The following is a 25,996-nucleotide window of genomic DNA, read 5'->3' on the forward strand; positions in this document are numbered from 1 at the left end:
ATCTTTCAGAACTCTTCCTTCTTTCCATTGCCAAGGGGAAGACGGCAAAATGAAAATTGATCAATTTCTTCAGTCCAGTCACCTTCAAGGATAAGATACCAAGAATAGACTCTGTGTTCTATTGCTCATGGGAGTGTGAGGTTTTTATCACCTGAACTAGAAAAGAATATTTTAAAGTGGCAAAAGTTTCTTTGAAGCTATGCTTTAATGTCTACTTGCTTAAAACTTTAATTCTAATTCTCTTTCAGGTGCATAGATCTCATCAATGCATATCAATGTTTATGTGATGCGGAATGGACTAGCACAAGATGTGAGGTCAAGATTACTGTAAGTTTTATAATTTTATTAAATTTACATGACGAAAGATATTTAAAAGTCAAGCCAATTTTTGTGGGTTTCAGAGCCATTTCTTCAACTGATATTTATGATAAAACTATTCTCTCACTTTTCTTCCATGGAATTCCTCAGCTGCCTAAAACAAAAGAACAAAGCAATCTTTTCTCACTCTTCCCCTATTCATGTCTTTAAAATTTTATTTTTATTTATTTGAAAGCTGCAGTGAGAGTGGGTATGTGTATGTGAAAGAGAGAGAGACAGAAAAGAAGAGCTATCTTCAATCTGCTAGTTTATTCCTCAAATAGCTGCAGTGGCTGGACCAGCTTGAAACCAGGAGCCTGGAACTCCAGCCAGGTTTCCTATATGGGAGTCATGGATTGAAATGCTTGGATCATTATATGCTACTTTTCCCAGGGACACTAGAAGGAAGCTCTATGGGAAGCAGGGTGGCCAGGACTTGAACTGATGATTCCATATGTGAAGCTGTATCACAGGCAGTGGCTTAACCTGCTGTACCACAATACCAGTCCCCCTTCATGTCTTGTTATTTAAACTTCTGCAATCCAGAACCTTCCTTGTACTAAACCCTGAAACTGGCCATTTTCAACAGGAGCTCAGGTGATTTATGCTTTATTTATTTATTTATTTATTTATTTTGACAGGCAGAGTGGATAGTGAGAGAGAGAGACAGAGAGAAAGGTCTTCCTTTGCCGTTGGTTCACCCTCCAATGGCCACCACGGCAGGTGCACTGCAGCCGGTGCACCTTGCTGATCCAAAGGCAGGAGCCAGGTTCTTCTCCTGGTCTCCCATGGGGTGCAGGGCCCTAGCACTTGGGTCATCCTCCACTGCCTTCCTGGGCCACAGCAGAGAGCTGGCCTGGAAGAGGGGCAACTGGGAAAGAACCCGGCTCCCCGACCAGGACTAGAACCCGGTGTGCTGGCGCCGCAGGCGGAGGATTAGCCTATTGAGCCACGGCGCTGGCCGATTTATGCTTTAAATTCACCTTCTCCTCCCTGGTGTAAAGTCACAGAAATGTTTGTGGATCTGTAGAGATGAAGCATGATTAAATAGATCCAGAAATGCAGGGAGAAAATAAATGGATGGATGTGCCAAGAAATGGGCATTACCTGTAATACAGGATCTTTCTTCCAATCTTCAGGCATCTGTAATGGTTTGATTGACACACATGGTATTTTATGGGTGTCAACTTCCTTACCAATGAGGAAATGTTGATTGCCTGAAGACTATAACTGTTCTTGATGGTTACCAATATCACAAGCCTTTCTGGAATAATGGGCATGGTTCCCAAATCCATCTTGATTGACTGTAATAGTGACATGGTAAAGAAAGAAACTATAGGGTCTAAACACTGCTTTTGGCATTGTGAAACTATGGATATTTAATTTAAATCATTGGATACCCTCTTCCTCATCTGTGAAGGAAAAAATTCCTACATCTTTGGTTGTTCTGTGAAGCTGCACACAAGATATCAATACTCAATAAATAACCCTTTCAGCAGGGGTAATAGAGTATAGTAATACACCCAGAGAGAACTGAGTTTGAGTATTTACACTGCTACTTACTTGTTGTGTGTTCTTGAACAAATTAATTGTATTTTGAAGTTAAGTTTTAGCTATTAAATGAGCACAACAAAGTAACTAACTTGTACATTATTATAAAAATTAAATGAGATAATGCACATTAATCAAATAGCACATTTTTGAAACATTAATTTTAAAGCTTAATTATCTGTTTACACTAAGTTTTTGGTTATAGATATTAAAAACTACATTTAATTGGAAAGGGAATATAATTAATAAAAGCTCAAGAATGAATGAGACATTCTATTCCATGTTGCATATAATATTATATGTATTGCCTGTGCTACTCCCTAAAATTGTATTTCTAGACAGTATAAATATTATTTTCTTCTTTTTAGTTAGGTATCAGTGAGTAGTATGTTTGATATATATATATATATATATATATGAATATTCTTTTACACTTCCAATATTGTGAGAACATTTGTTAAAAATCTATATGGGGCTCAGGAAAGATGGTGGAATAGGGAGGGAGCACACCGAAGGTCCAGGAAGGGAAGGTTTAAAGAGGGGTGAGAATTTGTAGTTTTGGGAAATGAGAAGCTCTTCCTGAAACTGGGGAGACAGGGTGGACCCACGAGAAGGATGCGGACGCCTAAGGTGCAGGACACCAGCAGGAGTGTGTACGCACCAGTGCTGGAAGCCAAGGTCAGACAGGGCGCTCACCCAGAACTGCGGCAACAGCCACCGCCACCACTCCCCCAAACCACCCTGAGACGAACACTGAGACACACATGACTGAGTGGGGGAGGAAATAGAAAATGGAACAGAGTGAGTGGTGCCTGCGGAAAGAGTGTGTGATTCAGGGGTACTAATAAGCAAATATCTCTTGGCGCCTCCTCGGAGCTGCAGCGGGTGGGAAGCAGCCATTTTGTCTGTTTACATTCGGGCTTAAAGGAGAACTGTCTTTGCCTTGACACTAACCTTCGGAGGTGGAGCCCAAAGGTGGAGCGGAGCAACAGGACACTTCTTGCGCAGGGGTGGGCATCGAGGGAGGGCAGCTCAAAGCCCTGATGCCCGTCTACTCAAGTTACAAGAAAAAAAAAATTGAATAGCACCTGCGGGAAAAGGGCAGGATCCAGAACTGAGGGATCAACAGGAGCTGCCCAACCCATAATCAGAGCTTCAGCAGGCAGAGAGCAGCCATCCTGTCTGTTTACATTCGGGCTGTGTAGAGCAGCCTGCTTACACTGGATATTGGTACAGACTCATAGCAACCTATAGCAGAGGGAAATCAACCTGAAAAATCACCCAGATGGTATGCCAAAAAACAAAACAAAAACCCACAATAAGAATATAGAAGAACATATAAACTTGCCAATGGAGCAGGCTAAACCAACCATAACAGAGGCTGAAGAAGTTGAAACCATGCCAGAAAAAGAATTTAGAAAATTAATAATCAGAATACTTAGAAATAATGAGAAACAGTGTCAAGAGCTGAATGAAAAACAAGCCCAAGGGTTAGAGATCCTAAAGAGAAGCCAGAATGAAATACTAGAACTGAAAAACTCAATTAACCATATAAAAAACACTGTGGAATCCCTTGGAAATCGAACAGATGAAATAGAAGACCAAATATCAGAATTCAAAGACAAACTTCCAGAAATAATACAGTCAGTTCAAATGCAGGAAGAAGAAATTAAAAAATTAAAAAATACAGTTGGAGACCTACAAGATTCAATCAAACGGTGTAATGTTTGGATAATAGGAGTCCCTGAGGGGGTGGAAAGAGAGAATGGATTGGAAGGTGTCTTCAATGAAATAATATCAGAAAACTTCAAACAAAGGCAGCTGGATAGCAACACACAAATACAACAGATAGCCAGGACTCCGAACAGAGTAGACCAGAAGAAAAATTCACCACGACACATTGTGGCAACACTCAGCTCAGTGACACACAAAGAACAAATCCTAAAATGTGCCAGAGAGAAATGACAAATCACATTCAGGGGTAAGTCAATCAGACTCACCCCAGACTTCTCATCGCAAACACTACAGGCAAGGAGACAATGGCATGATATATTTCAATTTTAAAAGACAAACAATGCCAACCTAGAATACTATACCCTGCAAAACTATCATTTATGAATGAAGGGGAAATAAAGATCTTCCACGACAAACAGAAACTGAAAGAATTTATCCACCCGTCCAACCCTACAACACTTGCTCAAAGACGTGCTGCACACAGAAATACAAAAACAAGAACTTCACTACAAAAAAAAAAGCGAATGTAGAATAACCCACAAACAAAGTTCAAAATACATAAACAGCTCGTTTCAGGAAACATGAATGGGAAAAGACAGTACTTAACAGTAATCACACTGAATGTGAATGGTCTTAATTCCACTACAAAGAGACATAGACCAGCTGATTGGATCAAGAAAGAGAATCCATCTATATACTGCCTTCAGGAGACACACCTTATCAGCAAAGATGCATGCAGACTGAAAGTGAAAGGATGGAAAAAGATACTCCAAGCTAACAGAAATCAAAAAAGAGCTGATGTGGCCATCCTAATATCAGACAAAATAGACTTTAACATAAAAACTATTAAAAGAGACAGAGAAGGGCACTATATAATGATTAAAGGATCTATCCAACAGGAAGACATTACTATTATAAATGTATATGCACCTAATTACAGGGCGCCTGGCTACCTGAAAGAATTACTAAAGGATTTAAAGGGAGATATAGACTCAGATACAATAGTACAGGGGACTTCAACACTCCACTCTCACCAATGGACAGATCAACCAGACAGAAATTCAACAAGGAACCAACATAGCTAATTGACGCCATAGACCAAATAGACCTAATAGATATCTTCAGAACCTTCCACCCCACAGACACAGAGTTCACGTATTTATCCCCAGTTCAAGGAACATTCTCTAGGATTGACCACATGCTGGGCCATAAAGGGAGCCTCAATAAATTCAAAAAAATTGAAACTCTACCATGCAGCTTCTCAGACCATAGCACAGTGAAACTCGAAATCAACAACCTAAGAATCTCTACACCATATGCAAATATATGGAGAATGGACAACATGATCCTAAACGAACAGTGGGTCATTGAAGAAATTAAAAGAGAAATCAAAAGATTTCTAGAAACAAATGAAAATGATAACACAACCTATCAAAACCTGTGGGACACAGGAAAAGCAGTGCTAAGAGGAAAGTTTATAGCAATTGGTGCCTACATCAAGAAGCTGGAAAGGAACCAAACAAATGAACTCTCCATGCACCTCAAGGATTTAGAAAAACAGCAGCAAATCAAGCCCAAACCCAGCAGAAGGAAAGAAATACTAAAGTTTAGAGAAGAAATAAACAGAATTGAAACCAAAAAAAAAAAAAAAATACAAAAGATCAACAAAACCAAGAGCTGGTTCTTTGAAAAAATAAACAAAATCAACACACCATTGGCCCAACTAACCAAAAAAAGGAGAGAGAAGACCTAAATTTGTAAAATCAAAGATAATAATGGAAATGTAACAACAGACACAACAGAAATAAAAAGAATCATCAGAAACTACTACAAAGAGATGTATGCTAACAAATTGGGGAACCTGGAAGAAATGGATAGATTCCTGGACAAATACAAACTTCCTAAACTGAGCCATGAAGATATAGAAAATCTAAACAGACCCATAACCATGGAAGAAATTGAATCAGCAATAAACGCACTACCGAAAAAGAAGAGCCCAGGACCGGATGGCTTCACTGCCGAATTTTACCAGACATTTAGAGAACAACTAACCCCAGTCCTTCTCAAATTATTCAAAACGATTGAAAGAGAGGGAATCCTTCCAAATTCTTTCAACGAAGCCAGTATCACCTTAATTCCTAAGTCCGGAAAAGACACAACACAGAAAGAAAACTACAGACCTATCTCCCTGATGAACACAGATACAAAAATACTCAACAAAATTCTGGCAAACCGAATCCAACTACACATCAGAAAGATCATTCACCCGGACCAAGTGGGATTTATCCCTGGTATGCAGAGATGGTTCAATATTCGAAAGTCAATCAAGGTAATACATCACATTTATAAATTGAGAAACAAAAATCATATGGTTAGCTCAATAGATGCAGAGAAAGCATTTGACAAAATGCAACACCCTTTCATGATGAAAACCCTAAGCAAATTGGGGTTAGAAGGAACATTCCTCAACACAATTAAGGCAGTCTATGATAAACCAATGGCCAGCATCATATTGAATGGGGAAAAGTTGGAGGCATTTCCATTGAAAACTGGCACCAGACAGGGATGCCCACTCTCACCATTGCTATTCAATATAGTCCTAGAAGTGTTAGCCAGAGCCATCAGGCAAGAAAAAGAAATTAAAGGTATACAAATGGGAAAGGAGGAAGTTAAATTATCCCTATTTGCAGATGACATGATACTATATATAGGGGACCCGATAAACTCCTATAAGAGACTACTGGAACTCATAGAAGAGTTTGGTAAAGTAGCAGGATACAAAGTCAACGCTCAGAAATCAACAGCTTTTGTATACACAGACAATGCCAGGGCCAAAGAAGAACTACTAAGATCAATCCCATTCATGATAGCCACAAAAACAATAAAGTAACTTGGAATAAATTTAACCAAGGAGGTCAAAGACCTCTATGATGAAAATTACAAAACACTAAAGAAAGCAATAGAAGACGACACAAAAAAATGGAAAAACATGCCATGCTCATGGATTGGAAGAATCAATATCATCAAAATGTCCATTCTCCCAAAAGCAATTTACAAGTACAATGCAATACCAATCAAAATACCAAAGTCATTCTTCAAAGACCTAGAAAAAACGATGCTGAAATTCATGTGGAGAAACAGGAGACCCAGAATAGCTAAAGCAATCCTTTACAATAAAAACAAGGCTGGAGGCATCACAATTCCAGACTTCAAGGCATACTACAGGGCAGTTATAATCAAAACAGCCTGGTACTGGTACAAAAACAGATGGATAGACCAATGGAACAGAATAGAAACACCAGAGATCAATCCAAACATCTATAACCAACTCATATTCGACCAAGGACCTAAAACCAACCCCTGGAACAAGGACAGCCTCTTCAACAAATGGTGCTGGGAAAACTGGATGTCCACATGTCGCAGTATGAAGCAAGACCCCTCCTTACACCTTATACACTCAACATGGATCAAAGAACTAGAGATGCGCCACGACACCCTGAAACTAATTGAGAGCATAGGGGAAACCCTTCAAGATATCGGAATAGGCGAAGAATTCCTGGAGAAGACCCCAGAGGCATGGGTAATCAAAGATAAAATAAACAAATGGGATTACCTCAAATTGAAGAGTTTCTTAACAGCAAAAGAAACAGTCAGGAAAGTGAAGAGGCAACCAACAGAATGGGAAACGTTATTCGCAAACCACACAACAGATAAAGGATTAACAACTAGAATCTACACAATGATCAAAAAACACCACAGAATCAAAACAAACAACCCAATAAAAAAATGGGCCAAGGACCTTAACAGATATTTTTCAAAAGAGGAAATCCAAATGGCCAACAGGCACATGAAAAAAATGCTCAAGAACACTAACAATCAGGGAAATGCAAATCAAAACCACAATGAGATTCCACCTCACTCCGGTTAGATTGGCTTACATACAGAAATCAACCAACAACAGATGCTGGCGAGGATGTGGAGCAAAAGGGACACTAATCCACTGTTGGTGGGAATGCAAACTGGTAAAGCCACTATGGAAGACAGTCTGGAGAATCCTCAGAAACCTGAATATAGCACTACCACAGGACCCAGCCATCCCACTCCTTGGAATATACCCAAATGGAATTAAAGGGGAGAAAAAAGCCATTTGCACCTCAATATTTGTTGCAGCTCAATTCACAATAGCTAAGACATGGAATCAACCTAAATGTCCATCAACGGATGACTGGATAAAGAAACTATGGGATATGTACTCTATGGAACACTATACAGCAGTAAAAAAAACAATGAAATCTGCGCATTTACAACAAAATGGAGGAATCTGGAACACATCATGCTGAGTGAAATAAGCCAGTCCAAAAGGGACAAATAGCACATGTTCTTCCTGATCTATGGCAACTAAACAAGCACCTAAAATGATACCAATTGAAGTGAAATGGACACTATGAGAGACAGTGACATGAGCAGCCCTTGTCTAGACTGTTGAGGAACAACTTACTATTTGGTTCCTTTAGTATTTTTGTTGTTGTTGTTGTTGTTGCTTGGTTTGCTCTACACAAGTCCGCTGGTTGAACTCTGCAATCAATGCACAACCATTCTTAATCATTTAAAAATTAACAGAAAAGAAAATTGATCTCTGTGAAACATGGGAGTGGGAATAAGAGAGGGAGGAGATATATAGGACGGCACATACTTACTCAGACCTACCTCCAATGGTGGAACTAGAAATGTGCCAGGGGATTTCAACTCAACTTTACCAAGGAGGCAGGTACCAATGTCAGCACATTTGGTAAAGTGATAAGTATAAATACACAACCAATGAAAAAGGGTAAGTGTCGAAGAGATTTCACAAATAAGACCAGTGTAAGCAAATAATGAAGGATAGAATCAAAAGGGAGAGAATGATCCTGCGGGGGAAGCAGGACACACAGCAGACTCGTAGAATGGCAAACGCCCAAAACAGCACTCCTGCCTCAGAATCAACCCTTGGGACATTCGGATCTGACTAAAAGGTCCATGAGAGTCTCACAGGAATGGAAAGCCATGACACAGTGGCAAAAAACAATCTAAATGAAAGATCTTGGTGAACAAGACCCCAGCAGAAGGATCAGGCCATCAAGGAGAGAGGCGCCTTTCTCTGAAGGGAGGAAGGAACCTCCACTGTGCTATGGCCTTGACTAAACAAATTCAGAGTTGGTGAACTCAAGGGGCTTCCATAGGCTAGACAGCTCATAGCAAGAGTTTCGGGTGATTGCTGACATCATAAATAAGAGTGCAAATTGTTAAATCAACAACGGGAGTCACTGGGTTCATGCTCCCCATGTAGGATCTCTGTCCTTAATGTGTTTAACTATGAAACTCAAAAACAACACTACTAGTTGAACAATACCCTATACCTGGTTCGGTTGTGTGAGTGCAGCCTGTTGAAATCCCTGCTTAGTATATACTAAGTTGATCTTCAGTATATGAAGGTAATTGAAAATGAAACGTGATGAAGGGCGGGATGGGAGAGGGAGTGGGAGAGAGGAGGGCCATGGGAGGGAGGGAGGTTGGGGGGGAGGGAAGCCACAACAATACAAAAGTTGCATTTTATATTCTACTTTAAACTATTGGTTGAACTCTGTAATTAATACACAATTACTCTTAGGTGTTTAATTAATGCTATAACTAGTACTCAAATAGTATTTTACACTTTGTGTTTCTGTGTGGGAGCAAAATGTGGAATTTTTTACTTAATATACGATAAATTGAAAAAAAAATCTATATGGGCAACAGTGCTGTGGCATACCAGGTAAAGCCACCTCTTCCATTGCTGGTATCCCATATGGGCTCTGGTTCAAGTTCTGGCTGCTCCACTTCTGATCCTGCTCTCTGCTATGGCCTGGGAAAGCAGTGGAAGATGGCTCAAGTCCTTGGGCCCCTGCACCCACGTGGGAGACCCAGAAAGAGCTCCTGGTCCTGGCTTTAGATGGGCCCAGTTCCAGCTACTGCCGCCATTTCAGGGGTGAATCAGCAAATGGAAGACTTCTCTCTCTCTGTCTCTGCCTCTCTGTAACTCAGCCTTTCAAAAAAATAATCTACCTGTATGTTTCCAGATGGTTTTCCAAACATTTTTATTTAAACATAAATGCAAGCTCATTATCCTCATTACTAAATGACTTTGTTTCACTTAGTGTATCTTAAGAAGTATTCCATTAAAATTCATAGAATCCTGACTCAATCTTTCTAATAGCTACAAAGTGTTCCAAATAAATGTTGAAAAAACAGTTACTTAATGAGAGTTTGAGCACCCCAACTACTCTGGATCCTATTAAATTAACTCATTTTTAATAAAGATTTACTAATTTGTTGGAAAAAATGCAATATGTTGGGAATTTAATTTATATTTCCCCAGGTTTCTACCAAGATTTAGCACTTTTCCCTAAGATTGCTTACCATTTGTATCTCTTTGTTCCTTCATCTATAGCCTTTGGCCTGAAATGCATTGTTTTGACTTTCTTTCTCTTTTCTTTTTGGTTTACATATACTAAAGTAAAAATGAAATCTACTAGGTTCTAGCAATTTGTAAATCTTTAGAACATTCTTATTCAGTTTCTACATTGTGCATGTATCCACTTTCCCTTTTTTGGGACACTGGGCTCTGCATATTTCCTTAGAAAATCCCTTTATACAATAATCTTGTTTTCTTTTTTTTTAAGATTTATTTATTTTATTGAAAATCAGAGTTACACAGAGAGAAGGAGAGGCAGAGAGAGAGAGAGAGAGGTTTTCCATCCACTGGAATACTCCAATTGGCTGCAATGGCCAGAGCTGCGCCAATCCAAAGCCAGGAGCCAGGAGATTCTTCCAGGTCTCCTACCAGGATACAGGGGCCCAAGGGCTTGACTCATTCTCCACTTCTCTCCCAGGCCATTGCAGAGACCTGGATAGGAAGTGGAGCAGCCGGGACTCGAACCAGTGCCCATATGGGATGCCAGCACTGCAAGCGGTAGCTTTACCTGTTATGCCACAGCGCCATCCCCCTAAAATAATCTTTAATATATTTTCTTACTCTTATATGCTACAACTTTATGTTAAACATTGCTGTTTAGTGTTTAAACCCATACTGAATATTTTATTATAATTGATAAAAGGGATTTAATTTAATGTTTCAATAGAAATATAATAAATTTTCCAATAACTTAGACAAATATGGCTATTATTTCTCTTTTGATTAGAGGGTGCTTCACTTTTTATACACTAAATCTATCAGTTTGAGGATGATTGTGTTTCTCTGATTTTTTTAATTCCATCCATCAGTATCATCTTATTATTTTAGTGCAATGGAATTTTTCTATTTCTTTTAATTCTATTTCTTTTTTAGTTTAAAAATTTATTTTTAAACATTTTGCCACATTCCCTTCAAATATAGATTATGTGCATATACATATACTATTTTTCTTGAAGATAGTGATAAATAGATATTCATAGATAGAGATTAATAAGACAAAGAGATTAACAATCATGTCCATTACATGGTGAAAAAAGGGTAAATGGTCACTTATGATTCAGTGAAGCAATATTTAAAACGTATTTTTTACTAATATGTTAAGTGCACTATAAATGTACCTTTTGGTCATTTGTTCTGTAAAGATCAAATATTTACGAGAAAACAAAATACCATAATTACCAGACACATCTCCTTTGCTTTCATTTCCACTTGAATGTGTTCTCTCAGTTCTCTCTCTGTGTCTCTCTCTCTCTATCATCAGCAACAGCATCCATTTTCTCTCTTATTTATTAGTTGACCTATTTATCTTCATCTTCTCTGCTGCAATGCCTAGGTTAACAGCTTCTGCAGGACATTCAAGAACCAAAATCCAAATATGTCTTCCAGGCTACAGAGATAAGAACAGTGGAGATACTTGAACAGTACCAATTAAGAGGGGTCCATATGAGGCACATTGTTACAAGGGAACCTGATTGGGAAGGGAAAAAGCATAGTTTATTGAAAAGCTGGAAGCAGAAATTCATAAAATTACTTTTTTTGTTTGTTTTTGTAAAGTTGACAATTTGAGTTAAGTTCTGAAAATTGGAATTAATACTAGGGAAAAACAAACTTGACAGACCATGGAAGAAATACCTTGGGTAGTGAAAAATGCATTTACCATTTTTTTGTGTACACACAAGTCCATATACACATAAGCAAGAGAGTAGAGTAGCATAGAAAGCATCTACTTATCTTTCAATTTGAGAGCACTGGGAAAAATGGCCTGCATTCTTCTAATGCAAAATTTGCTGCATGATGGGGCTTTTTATATGATAAAATTATATGTATTTTGGAAGGACTAGTGTTTGACATAATTGTTAACTTTGAGTTTCTCGCATCCCATATCAGAGGCATAGGTTTGACGTCTCAGCTCTACTCATGTGTCCAGCCTTTTGCTAATGCACATTTTTTGAGGCAGCAGAGGCTGGTTCAAGTAGTTGAGTCTCTGGCACACATCTTGAAGATCTGGATTTAGTTCCTGGCTTCTGCCTCCAGCTAGGCACAGCACCACTTGTTACAGACATTTGGGGAGTCAATCAATGAATGGTATATTTCTCTCTGTATCTCTGCCTTTAAAATAAAATTTAAAAACCAAAATTTTAGAAAATTATTATCAATTTTGTCTACCATGTGTATTATATAGCACTTTATATTTTTAACATTATTTATTAGTATACATAGGATCTGACATTCCAAAGGTGTTTTTTTTTTTTTGTATCTAAATTTACTGAATCACAAAATTCTAAAGTATCTGTTGTTGGCAAGGTTAAAAGAAACATATTCAAGAAATCCTAGTATTTTTCTCATCTTATTTCTACTTGTAATCCACTTGCTCCTCTATTTGCTATTCAGGTAAGATTTGAGTTGAAATCATCTCCTCACCAAATGGTAGACTGTTTCCCACAAATCTTTTTAGAGAGTATCCAGTATCTATCCATTTCTGTTATTTGGTCTTTATTTACTTTTTCAGGGGTACTCAGGCCTCAAAACATGCCAAATGCAATAAACAAGAACTCTGAAAAAGATACTATGCATTTTTTAGCATTTTTATTTTTTACATATAAAAAGAAAACAAACTTCCTGTATTTCATATATACACTTTTAAAAGCATAACGGTACTTCCTGTCTTACCCTTCGTCACTCCCTCACCCTTACCCCCTCCTTTTCTTATTTTTAGTTTAATCTTTACAATGGCATACTTTCAGTTTTCTTTATAATCACAAGTCTAACCTTCCACTAAATAAAGAATTCCACAACAATAAGTAGAAAAACCGCTAGGACACTCCCTTGGTCTTTACCATAAGTAATATCTCACAAGGGAGAACATTTATTACACATTAAATACAGGCTGCTTTTTCATTTTCTCTACCATACAGATGATTCCACAGTATTATATCTGGTTCTAATTTATTTTTGCTAGTATTCTATTGTGTAGATGTTCCAGTGTTTATCTAATCAGTATCTTCCTCTTGATATTCAAGATATTTTATGTGTATTGGTCTTAAATTTACTTTAATAGATGAGATACAAAAGTTTCAGTTAAGCATACTCTATTTCACAGCAGAAAATATCAGTAGAACTTTTAAGACTTTCTCTTGCTCATTTGTCTATGCTTGCTTCCTTTTGGCCTTCAGTATTCCTTCCCTAGTAAAAAAATAAAATATTCCTAATAAACACACTATGCTTGGATGTTTATTAAGACTCATTTACTAATAATATATTTTGGAAAATAGGACTATTACTTCAAGGTATTTGTATCATTTATTTATTTAAGTGACAGTGACAGTATGTTCTCCCAGATACTTGATTCTCTATCACACTGTTTGCCCTGTCCTATAATTCTTGAGTCTGTAGGTTAGGGGCAGATCTTGATCACTACTCAGGTTTAAAAGTGAGCCTACCCATAAATCAGAAGAGCCAAATGGGAGATGAGAGGATAAAGAGCATTTACATTTATTTTCCTAGCCCCTCTTGTTCACCAACACCATTACAATGCTACATATTCCTTAATAACATCTATTCAAAGTGTTCTCAATCTTTTTCAGTACTTGACCTGCACTAAGTTCTCAACTCCCGGCTTTGGTGTGGCCTAGCTTAGCTGTTGTGTCCATGTAGGTAATAAATTGGTGGATGGTGACCTCTCTCTGTCTCTCTTTCAAATTAAAAATTAAAAATAAAAGATGTTGAATTAGGGTTCTTGAAAGAAATACAACCAATGGTATCACTCAAGGCCTGAGTACCAAAGGAGATGTGTAAAGCCCAGTCTGAGGCCCAGAGAAGATAAGATCAGATATCTCAGCTAAAACAGAGAAAGGGTAAAAAGGAGTAAATTCCTCCTTCTTCTGCCTTGTGTTCTGTCAGGCTCTCCATGTACTTATGCAGTTTGGACTGGTAATCTGCTTTCTTCCAACTGCCTTTGTCATCCATGAATATCATCATAGACACTTCTATAAATATTGTTTAATATAGGTACTCCATGACCAGTCAAGCTGATACATAAAATGAGACATTGTAGATATCTTCTGCAACACTTTTTTTCCTAACTTGAGGAAATAGGTGTGTTTATTAAATGTTGCAATATTTAAGAATGTTTTTGAAATTCTATATATCTTTCCAAAAAATTAGGAAGTTCGTGTCATGAATTTGGCATTATTTGTAGCTCCATCCCTTATACACATTCTTTCTAGTGTTTCATTTGCTTTTGCATCCCAAGATGATTCTGGGACAATGGTTTTGTTTTTCTGCTTTTTAACGGTCTTCTTTCCCAGAATTTCTGCCAGGAACACTTTCAAGGAAAACATAAAAAAGTTTCCTTTCAAGAATTACAACTTTGATATTTTATAATCTTTTCTTTAGTGGTGGAGTTGGAAGCATACCAGGGGATTCCAATTCAATCCCATCGAGGTGGCATGTACCAATGCCATCTCACTGTTCCAGGTGATCAGTTTCAGTTCACAGTTGGTCATGGTGGAGGGACTGGGAGTCAAAGGGAGCACATAGACAAGTCTAGTACCTGCTAACACTAACCGATGGAGTAAATAAAGGGGAGAGTGATCCAACATGGGAAGTGAGATATTCAGCAGACTCATAGAATGGCAGATGTCCTATAGCACTCTGGCCTCAGAATCAGCCCTAAAGGCATTCGGAGCTGGCTGAAAAGCTCATGAGAGTATTTCAGGCATGGAAAGCCAAGACACTCTGGCAAAAGATCTCTGCGAGTGTGATCCCAGTGGAAAGAACAGGTCTTCAAAGAAGGAGGTACCTTTCTCTGAAGGGAGGAGAGAACCTCCACTTTGACTATGACCTTGTCTAAACAAGATAAGAGTCGGAGAACTCAGAGGGCTTCCATAGCCTTGGAAACTCATGACTGGAGCATAGGGAGATTACTGATGCCATAGACAGGAGTGTCAATTGGTAAAGTCAACAACAGGAGTCACTGTGCACTTACTTCTCATGTAGGATCTCTATCCTTAATGTGCTGTACATTGAGATTTAATGCTATAACGAGTACTCAAACAATATATTTCACTTTGTGTTTCTATGGGGGTGCAAACTGTTGAAATCCTTACTTAATGCATACTAAACTGATCCTCTGTAAAAAAAAAAAAAAAAAAAAGAAAAAAGAAATTATCAATTCCCAACTTGACTCTCACTGGGATTAAACATGACAATAGGTCTGCTCTGATTTCATCATCATTTAAAAAAAAATCATCTATTATTTTTCACTTTATGTTTCTGTGTGGGAGCAAACTGTTGAAATCCATACTTGATGTATACTAAGCTGATCTTCTGTATATTAAGATAATCAAAAATGAATCTTGATGTGAATGGAAGGGGAGAGGGAGTGGGAAAGGGGAGGGTTGTGGGTGGGAGGGACGGTATGGGGGGGAAGCCATTGTAATCCATAAATCGTACTTTGGAAATTTATATGCATTAAATAAAAGTTTAAAAAAAATAATCTGAAACTGTAACTTAAGATTAATCTGAGACTCAAACAAAATCTTTTCTATTTTAGCTACTTCAGTTCCATATTCAATCATGTAAGTTTAGATGGAAGAAAAAACAGTAAGTGGATATTATACAAGGATGAATCTTAAGGTATAGGTAGTCTTTACTATGTAGGTTATCATATGTACAAACTCTGTAGCCAAAACATTTTGTAAGAGAGAAATCAAGACTTTGTACTACAATGAGCCTTAGGTTGGAATTATAGGCATTTAGTGTCTATGTAGTTTCATTCTGTTATAATCTTGCTTAAGACCTTACTGACCTATACCAGTGCCCTTATGCTCTGTGAATGAAATAGTACAGATGGATAAGATTCTTGCTGTCCAATGTCTAGTCCATGGCCTAATAACATAAGGATCACCAATGGGATTGATAGAAATAGAGAAACTCAAGCCTGCAACCTACTGTGTTTGAATATGCAATTTAAAGAATGACTCTGGATATTCATATGCAACTTAAGTTTAAGAAACACTAGGGTACATTAATGGAACTACAGGAAGTTCAGATAATTCTGTGAAGTTTAACATGCAATACAGATGATAGGGTATAATTAATATCATATCCTGTTCCTTCACTTCACTATAACAATTCCTATGTATCTTTTTTAAAGGCATTGTTTTTCTCAGATGTACAGTTTATAAATATTTTCTCCAATTGTCAGTTGCCTCTTCACTTTGTTGTTTCCTCTGCTCTACATAAGCTTCTTAGCTTGGTGTAATCCCATTTGTCTATTTTTGCTTTAATTGCCTGTGCTTTTGAAGTCTTTTCCAAGAAGTCTTTGCCTATGTCTTGCTGTGTTTCCTTCCTCTCTGTTTTCCTCTAGAAATTTGATAGTTTCAGGTTTTATGTTTAGAATTGATCCACTGTGAGTTGACTTGTCATAGGGTATAAGGTAGGGGTCTTATTCTCTACTTTTGCATGCAGAGATCCAATTTTCCAGACATCATTTGTTGAAGAGATTGTCCTTTATCCAGGGAGTGATTTTAGCTCCTTTGTTAGTTGGTTGCAGATGTGTGGATTAATTTCTGCAGTTTCTAATCAGTTCCATTGGTCCACATGTTTATTGTGCCATTACCAGACTGTTTTGATTGTAACTGCCCTGTAGTATATCTTGAAATCTGGTATTTTGATTCATCAAACTTTGAATTGTTTAAGATTGCTTTAGCTATTTGGCGCTTGTGTTTCTATATGAATTCAAGGGCACTTTTTTCTATATCTGATAAGAGTGTTCTTGGGACCACATTGAATCTGTGAATTGCTTTGGGTTAGTATGGTATCTTGAGGATATTAATTCTTCCATTCCATGAACATGGAAGCTTTTTCCATTTTTTAGTGTGTTGTTCTATTTCTTAATGTTTTACACTTTTCATTATAGAGATCTTTCATGTCATTGTTTAAGTTTATCTCAAGGTATTTAAAAATTTTTGTAGCTATTGTGAATAGGTAAGCAAGTTCTTTCTCACCCATGGCATGGTTTGCATATATAAATACTATTGATTTCTGTATGTTTTGTGTCTTGCAACTTTGCAAACTCTCTTATGAGTTCCAATAATCTGAGAATAAAAATATTAAGAGGCCTTTGCCGTGACTCACTTGGCTAATCCTCCACCTGCGGCACCGGCACACCGGGTTCTAGTCCCGGTCGGGGCCCCGGATTCTGTCCCGGTTACCCCTCTTCCAGGCCAGCTCTCTGCTGTAGCCAGGGAGTGCAGTGGAGGATGGCCCAAGTGCTTGGGCCCTGCACCCCATGGTAGACCAGGATAAGTACCTGGCTCCTGCCATCGGATCAGCGCGGTGCGCCGGCGGGCAGCCGCGGCAGCTATTGGAGGGTGAACCAACGGCAAAGGAAGACCTTTCTCTCTGTCTTTCTCTCTCTCACTATCCACTCTGCCTGTCAAAAAAAAAAAAAAAAAAAAAAGGAATGGGCTTAGGGCTGGCTCCATGGTTCACTTGGTTAATCCTCTGCCTGCAGTGCCAGCATCCCATATGGGCACTGGGTTCTAGTCCTGGCTGCTCCTCTTCCAGTCCAGCTCTCTGCTGTGGCCTGGGAAGGCAGTGGAGGATGGCCCAAGTGCTTGGGCGCCTGCACCCACATGGGAGACCAGGAGGAAGCACCTGGCTCCTAGCTTCGGATCATCATAGTTCCGGCTGCAGTGGCCATTGCGGGGTGAACCAAGGGAAAAGGAAGACCTTTCTCTCTTGTCTCTCTCACTGTCTATAACTCTACCTGTCAAATAAATAAATAAAATCTTTAAAAAAAAAAGAAATGGACTAAGTATATGAACAGGCATTTTTTACAGGCTGAAATACTAGTGGTCAATAGGAACTTGAAAAGATGCTCAGGATCACTAGCCATCAAGGTAATGCAAATAAAAACCACAATATTTCACCTCACCCCAGTTAAAATGACTCTCATTCAGAAATCAAAAAATTACAAATGCTTGTAAGGAGTTAATAAAAGCTACTTTAATACTATAAATTTAATACTATAAATTGACAATGTAAACTAATACAGCCATCATGGAAGACAGTGTGGAGGTTCCTCAGAAATCTGAAAATAGATCTACCATATGACTCAGCCATCTTACTCCTGGGAATTTTTCCTAAAGGAATGAATTCAGCAAATGAAGAAGTTATCTGTACCTCCATGTTAATAGCAGTTCAATTCACAATATTTAAGATATGGAATCAACCCATCATCTGGCGACTGAAAAAGAAATTGTGGTTTATATACATGACAGAATACTACTCATTCATAAAAAAAAAAAAATGAAGTCCTGTCTTTCACAATAAATTGGATGCCATTTCAGTCGATTATGCTTAGTGAAATAAGCCAGTCCCCAAATGATAAATATCATGTGTTTGTGGTAACTAATAAATAGAATACAAAAATGTAATGTCTATGAGTGAAATTGAATGTTTATAGCTCTTATATATACTCCTGAGGAACAGTGGTTTTTCTATTTGCCACTTGTTGAATTCTTTAATGGAGGATTGATCATGGGATTATCTAGTAAATTGAATGACTGTGATTGCAAAAATTAAATAACATAAGAAAGGAAGATAGAGGAAGTGTGGGAATGAGAGAGGAAGGCAGTGTGGGAAGTAACATTATGTTATTAAAACTGTATATATGAAATGCATAAAATATATCTCTTTATATATATAAATTTAAAAAGTTAAAAAATGCATTTTGTTTCTGCAAGATCTTATTTGAAGCAAATAGTCCACTACTTTAAAATACCATTGTTTAAAAAATAAATAAAATAAATAAATATAACACATAGTATTATAAGAGACATACTATGATAAAGATGTTCTCAGAAAGCAGCTTTCTATTTTTCACAGCAGTTCAGCAATCATAGGATCATCTGGATCACACCACATCCCTCAGAGTACAGCTATCTCAGTCAGCAAGATAACTGTCACATTTACTTACCAACCCAGCTATCATTTTTCTCAAAGAATTACACAATGAATATATCACTGCTCAGTTGCTTTCACACCCCTCTACATTTCCTGGCATGACATTGTGAGTACATGTTGAATGGATATAGCACTGGGGTCTAGTTCAGTTGTCTACTGCATCCCTCCTAGCTTCTATTCCTCTCTTAAATAGCTTTGTTCTTTCTTTTATTTTCTGAAATTATGTTAGTGATTTCTTCCTGGGATGTACTTTATTATATTAAATTGAAGATAGCAAAGTAAAATAAATGATAAACAAAAGGAAAAACATCCTCCTCAATATTTGAAATACAAGGGTCAAGAACTTTGAATGACAATTTGATTTTCTCTGAAAAAGAATCACTTTTGTATTTCCCATTAAGCCTTCTAATTAATTTAGTAAAAGATTCTTATGAACCCTAGAGGCAGAATTCTTGGCAGTCGAAAAGCTATCCCTTTCTTCCTATGGGAGCTGTAATCCAATTAGTTTATGTAATTATTTATAATAAAGCATTATTTATCCAGCCATAAGGCTAAGAGGGAAATATTTTCATGCCATTCCTGTGAAATTCTGCATTTACATCCTATAAATTGGCAATATCTACAGGAAGACAGCTAAGTGTCCTTTGTGATCATAGGAGTGCACGTTTTCACCGTAGCTAGAGTAACTATCAGAATGGCATTCATGTTTTTAAAAACAGGGGCCAGTATTGTGGCACAGTGGTTTAAGTCACCATGAGTGATGCTGGCATTCCATGTAGGGATTGGTTCAAGTTCTGGATGCTCCGCTTCTGATCCAAGTCCCTGCTAATATGCCTGAGAAAATGAAGATGGCCCAAGTTCTTGGGCCCCTGCACTCATCAGAGAGAGCAAGATGTGGTTCCAGGCTCCTGGTTTCAGCCTGTCCCAGCACTAGCCATTGCAGCCATTTGGGAAGTGATCCAGCAGATGAAAAGTCAGTTCTCTCTCTCTCACCCTCTCTCTCACCCTCTGTCACTCTCCCTCTCCTTCCCCCTCTCCATCCCCTCCCTCCCTCTCTAACTTTGCTCTCAAATAAATAAATCATTAAAAACAAAACCAGCAAACAAACAAACAAAAAAAAACATGCACCTAGTTCTATCACTTGAGTAAGAGTAAAAGATCATCATGTGGGTTCCATGAAAGACCTGAGTTTGAATACTCAAGGGAACATAATCCTTTTCATACTGGAAATAACATTATTGCAACTATATGATAATCCTGATAAATCTGTACTTTTCCACTGGGTATATATTGTGAGTATAGTGGCTTCCATATTGGTCTTTTCAGTTTAAGCTTTGATTTATAATAATTAATGATAGTTATAAAAATTATAACTTTCCAGGGCAAAATGGTAAAGAAATATTTCATATTTGTATATATTCCTGAGGATATATTGACTTGAGACCCTAGAGCACAAATTACTCTAATTTGTGTATGTTCATTAAGAAATTCTGGGCACATAACACATTGAAGGTAAATAAATAAGTAAATAAATAACAGTTTTACTAATAATTTCATGACTTTCCATAAATTATTTCTCATGATTATAGGTGCAAATAATTTCAGTTAACACTGTTGAAAATGATGGTATATTATATTTATTGTAAACTTAAGATGTACATGTTACAATATAGTAGAAATTAAATATGAAGAGAAACGCATTTGATTTTCAAATCAAGTGGCAAATGTTTAAATAAAAATCTTGCAAGCCCTTTGGCCTTCAGAATGTAAGGGGAAGGAAGATGACATTTACTGAACAAGTTTCATGTTGCAATCACAGTGCCAAATATTTCATATTCATGTATTTTTAATTTATTTGGCTTGATAGCAACCTTGTGAAGTTGGTGATATTATTTTGCGTACAAATTTAGTTATAATAAAATATCATTATGTAAGTAAACTAGATTGTAAAAATAATCTCAAATTTAAAAAATAAGCGACACATATTATCCAGATTCTTCTCACTCAAAAATCCCATGTGCTTCTACGACTGTAATTTTCAGAAATGCTGGATGTAAATATTGAAGATTGCAGAAGCAAAACTGGGTAATTAAAAGACAGTGAAATACTGTTTTTCATAACAAAATGGATGCAGTTGGTGACCATTACGGTCAGTGAAGCAAGCCAGTCCTCAAAAGGCAAATATTATATGTTTTCTCTGATTTTTGGTAACTAATGTTTAGAGACAAAAAATGTAATGTAGTTGAGTGAAATTGGCATTTTTATATTTAATTATTTATTATAACCATGTCTATATCCTAACAAGCAATGATCTTTCTATTCACTACTAGTTGAGTTATTTAATTAAGTTTGTGACTATAAAGTAATTGAAAGTATGTCATCACAAAAATTAAAAGAAAAATAACAAAGGAAAGATGAGTAAGGATGGCATGGAGGGAGGAAAGTAGGAGGTATTTTATGCTTAAAACAAAACTATATATGAAATACATGAACTCTTCCCTTTTTATAATCAAAATTTTAAAAAATTATTAGATTCAGGTCTCAAATATTATAAATGTTGGAGTTTATTAGAAAGATATAACTATTATAAAATTTTGTTCCAAGTTCATGATTTACTGAGAATTCCATTGGAAGATAATGAAAGCGCCATTAATCATTGCCATAGGACAGCAGACTTAAATGGGCTGTCCCAGCGACACTGGAATATACGAGTATTTTTGAAATTAAGGGTCAACAGATTCCTGATTTTATCTACAGAGGGTATTTTCATATTATTATATATTATATATATTATACTATCATAATATTATATATTACATATATGAGGTAGAGAGTTCTCTACCTTAGTACTTGCTTTTTACTCTTTTAAGTTGTCTTAATTTATTTGAGAGGCAGACAGACATACAGAGAGACAGACAGGTAGTGTCCCCATCCACTGGTTCACTCCCCAAATGCACATAGAAGGACTGGGAGGAGACCAAAGCCAAGAACCAAAAGTAAATCCAGGTCTCTCACATGAGTCTCAGGAACCCATTCATCAGCGCCATCACTTGCTACCTGCCAGAGTGTGAATAGGTAGAGAGCTAGGATTAGAAATAGGAGCCTGGTGTCAAACCCCAGACATTCTGATGTGGCATCTGGACATCATAGCTAGCATCTTAAATACTAGACCAAAAGGCTGTCCCTTTGCATGGTACATGTTTTAATAAAACTCAGTTATTTTTCTGGAAAATCAGTAACAGTTATTTGATAGATTATTTCTGATAATAAAAGATAGCAATCCAATTACATTCATGTGCAAGTAATTTGCTTAATAGAGGAGGGAAATATATGACATGCCTTTATACTAGTTTCATAAAATGTTTTTAATAAAACTATAAGTAAAATGGTTGGCATCACTATTGATAATTTAAATTTATGTTTCATTTCTTAATTTAGGACTGCAGTTCAATTACTTGTATGAATGAAGGCTTCTGTCAGGAGTCAATACATGGATTCACCTGCATTTGCCCACTTGGATACACAGGTGCATATTGTGAAAAAAGCTTTGAGCCTGAAATGAATTTAGTCCTTTGTCTGAATGGAGGGATTCGTGTTGATGGACCAGAACACAATTTTGACTGTAGGTAAGTATATATATTTATTTGCAATTAACCAAATATACATTTGCAGAAGCTGTTAAACATCCATTAGTAATGCACTCTGAAATGTAGATACCAAGTTTCATCTTAAAAATATGTGATCACAATTTTGAAGTGAACAGTTATAAAAAAGCATCATATATTTTGGAGCACCATATATTTATAACAGTCCCATGTTTGATTTCATACTTTAATCATCCCTTATTTTATGTTTTATACCTCCTCTCCCTTTTAGAAATGGCCTTTTTATTCTTTTCTTCAATATAAAATTAAATAAATGATTTATACATATTTCACATGTATAGTGTAATACCTTGCCACAGATTCATTTCCATTATTGCCAAACCTGTCTTCTAGGATCTTAACAAGTTTTAAAAATATGAGTTTTTATATGAGTTATAATTTTTCACTATATTTTTAATGAATTATTTATGGTATATTTTTAAACTCCTTAGGTGATAAATTTTCATTTACTTTATTTTTTATGATTGTATAATATATATAATTGATTGGTCATTTGAGAATCCAGCTGCTATCTGTTCAATTTGTGAAATGTTAATTGAATCTAGGTTTTTAAGAAATATGTACACACATACTTTTCCCCTTTACTCCATTTCAGTCTGATTTATGATAAGCTAGTGTTAAGTGAAAATATCTGAATAACTGTTTTGTCATAATAGCTTGAAATCATTGACAGGTTCACCAACTGTATTTTGATACATATTTATGGCACCTAAAAAATTTCATGGAATGTGTAGTTAAAAGATAATCTTATTTTGGTGCAAAAAACATTTTTAAATCCATGTGTATGAGTAGTCTTCAATAAATTAGTAGAAAATGTATATTATTGAAAAAGGTATGCATATAAGTCAAAATGTTCTTGCACCAAAATAAAATTATAATTTATTTCCATTTTCCATGAAAGTTTTTTTTAGAGAATTTTATTAAGACTTATTTATTCCTTTGAAAGACATAGATAGATTGGGGAGGGGCAGAGAAGAAGAAAAGGGGGCAAGAGAGATTAATCTTCTATCTGCTGGTTTACTCCCCAAATAGCCACAATGGTCACAATCTTCATCTGGGTCTCCCATGTGGGTACAGGGGCCTAAGAACTTGGACCATCATCTGCTGCTTTCTCAGGAGCATTAGCAGAAAGCTACATTGGAGGTGGAGCAGCTGGGACATTAACCGGCAGTGGCTTTACCCAATATACCACAAGGCCGATCCATTCCACAAAAGTTTTGGTGTCCTGACTGTTGTTCCATAGTAAAGTGCATCTATTATGCATTTTAATCAATTATTTCTCTTTAACGTTTTGAAAAATTCTATGTTATATTAGTATTTTTGAAAGATTTATTTATTTATTTGAAAGAGTTACACAGAGATAGGAGAGGCAGAGAGGGAGAGGGAGAGGGAGAGAGAGACCATCCATTGTTTCACTCCCTAATTGGTTACAAGGGCCAGAACTGTGCAAGGAGCCAGGAGTCTCCTCTGGGTCTCCCACATGAGTGCAGGGGCCCAAGGACTTGGGCTATCCTCTACAGCTTTCACATGCCGTAGCAGAATGCTGGATAGGAAATGGAGCAGCTGGGTCTTGAACCAGTGCCCACATGGGATGCCGGCATTGCAGGCAGCAGCCTAACCCGCTAAGCCACAGCTCCGGTCCCCTTATATTAGTATTAAATACCATACTTTGTTCAACAACTAGGGCATGTTTTGTCCATTTAATTATTTGTTCTTTACTGTACAAATTATTCTATTTGGTGAATATCTCTAGTAAATCACACTTAGATGCCAATTTCACATAAACTAGATACCGTTAACTATCATATGAAGATAATGCTTACATATTACTGTAATGCAATAATTATTTTTTACACATTGTGATGAAACATATGTGCATCTTTGTGTGTATACATGTGTGTATTTAAAATACTATTGTATTTAATTTTGAACACAATCTCTGCTTATTATATCAAACCACTCTGATAAAATATAATATACAACTTATAACTAGAGATTATGTAAAACAAAATTATATACATGATCACTTGAGGGTCCATTATTTCCAATGGAGACAGGGTTATTAGTCAGGATTCTATCCATGAAATCCCTAATTTACCATTGAAATAAGTGGCATTAAAAATAAAATGTATGTTTCTATAACCTGCTAGTGTTTGTTAAAGCAAGCACTGTAAGTGTTCCATTATAAATATTCCTTTTTGGGGAAAGTTATCGATGTGCTAGCTAGGCTGACCTTTCTTAATGAATGAAGGCAATGGAATTCAGAGTGAAGATGCCTGTTTCCTTTCTTGATGTATCTCCTGGGAGAAGCAGGCGATCATTACTGCTACAGGATTATTGTATTTAAATATGAGTCACCTGTCTCCAAGATTTTCAATGTTCTATCAATGTGTCTGAAAGCAAGTTTGATGGGCTTTCATGCTGAACCACAGGAGTCATAGGAATTGATGCCTAAACCAAACAATCGTTAGATAGTGAAAAATGAAAATTCATATTTTGGGAGGAAGTGCTTTTGTGAGTTAAATTTTCAGATTTAGATATGAGTTAAGTGTTAACCTGTGACATATTAATTTAAAATAATTAAATAATTATTTTGTTAATTTAAAAAGAAAATTAAATTTACCATTTTGAGTCCCAGTTTTCCTTCTTAATACTATCAAAAAAAAATCTCACTCTTAAAAACCTGAAAAAAATTTCATTATTTCTTTTATGTATCTTCATATCTTGAAAGTTTATTTTTCCTTTTTCTTCTGTAAGTTAATATTGATACACTGATTATGCAATCTGCTCTGTATTTTAATGTAATATATGATATATGTAAAGCTCTTTCCTTCACATGATACATAAGTTTAATGTCATTTATTCTCAATTATCTTTGCATCTCAATTTTTATCAGGCTTTATTGAGTATTTTCTTATAACTATTTTTTTCTTATTTCTCAAGATATATTAGCTTTTAATTACTTTTTAGACTTACTTTTAGACTTATTATCTAATGTTCACAAACTTGTTTGAGTTCATTTTTTTTTCAACTTATAACTGGATTAATCTTTTTTCATATAATTGTTCAAGCTGTCTCAGAAACTCAGTTGCCACCATATTTTTAAGACTTATTTTATATATTTGAAGAGCAGAGTTAGAGAGAGACGGAGAGGGGAAAAGGGAGAGAGAGAGAGAGAGAAAGAGAGAGAGAGAGAGAAAGAGAAAGTCTTCCATACATTGTTTCA

At 36.5% G+C, this 25,996-nt stretch overlaps 1 protein-coding gene across 1 annotated transcript in view; it reads left to right on the top strand.

Annotated features, from left to right (window-relative positions):
* EYS (eyes shut homolog) overlaps positions 1-25,996 on the top strand; it is a 1,404,981-nt gene that overhangs the window by 248,629 nt on the left and 1,130,356 nt on the right. Inside the window, exons 10-11 of the mRNA XM_070074646.1 lie at positions 249-327; positions 22,544-22,731. Coding sequence (XP_069930747.1) covers positions 249-327; positions 22,544-22,731 — 267 coding nt within the window. The remainder of the gene's footprint in view (positions 1-248; positions 328-22,543; positions 22,732-25,996) is intronic.

Source organism: Oryctolagus cuniculus, chromosome 5 (genome assembly GCF_964237555.1).
Source record: "Oryctolagus cuniculus chromosome 5, mOryCun1.1, whole genome shotgun sequence".
Taxonomy (NCBI): domain Eukaryota; kingdom Metazoa; phylum Chordata; class Mammalia; order Lagomorpha; family Leporidae; genus Oryctolagus; species Oryctolagus cuniculus.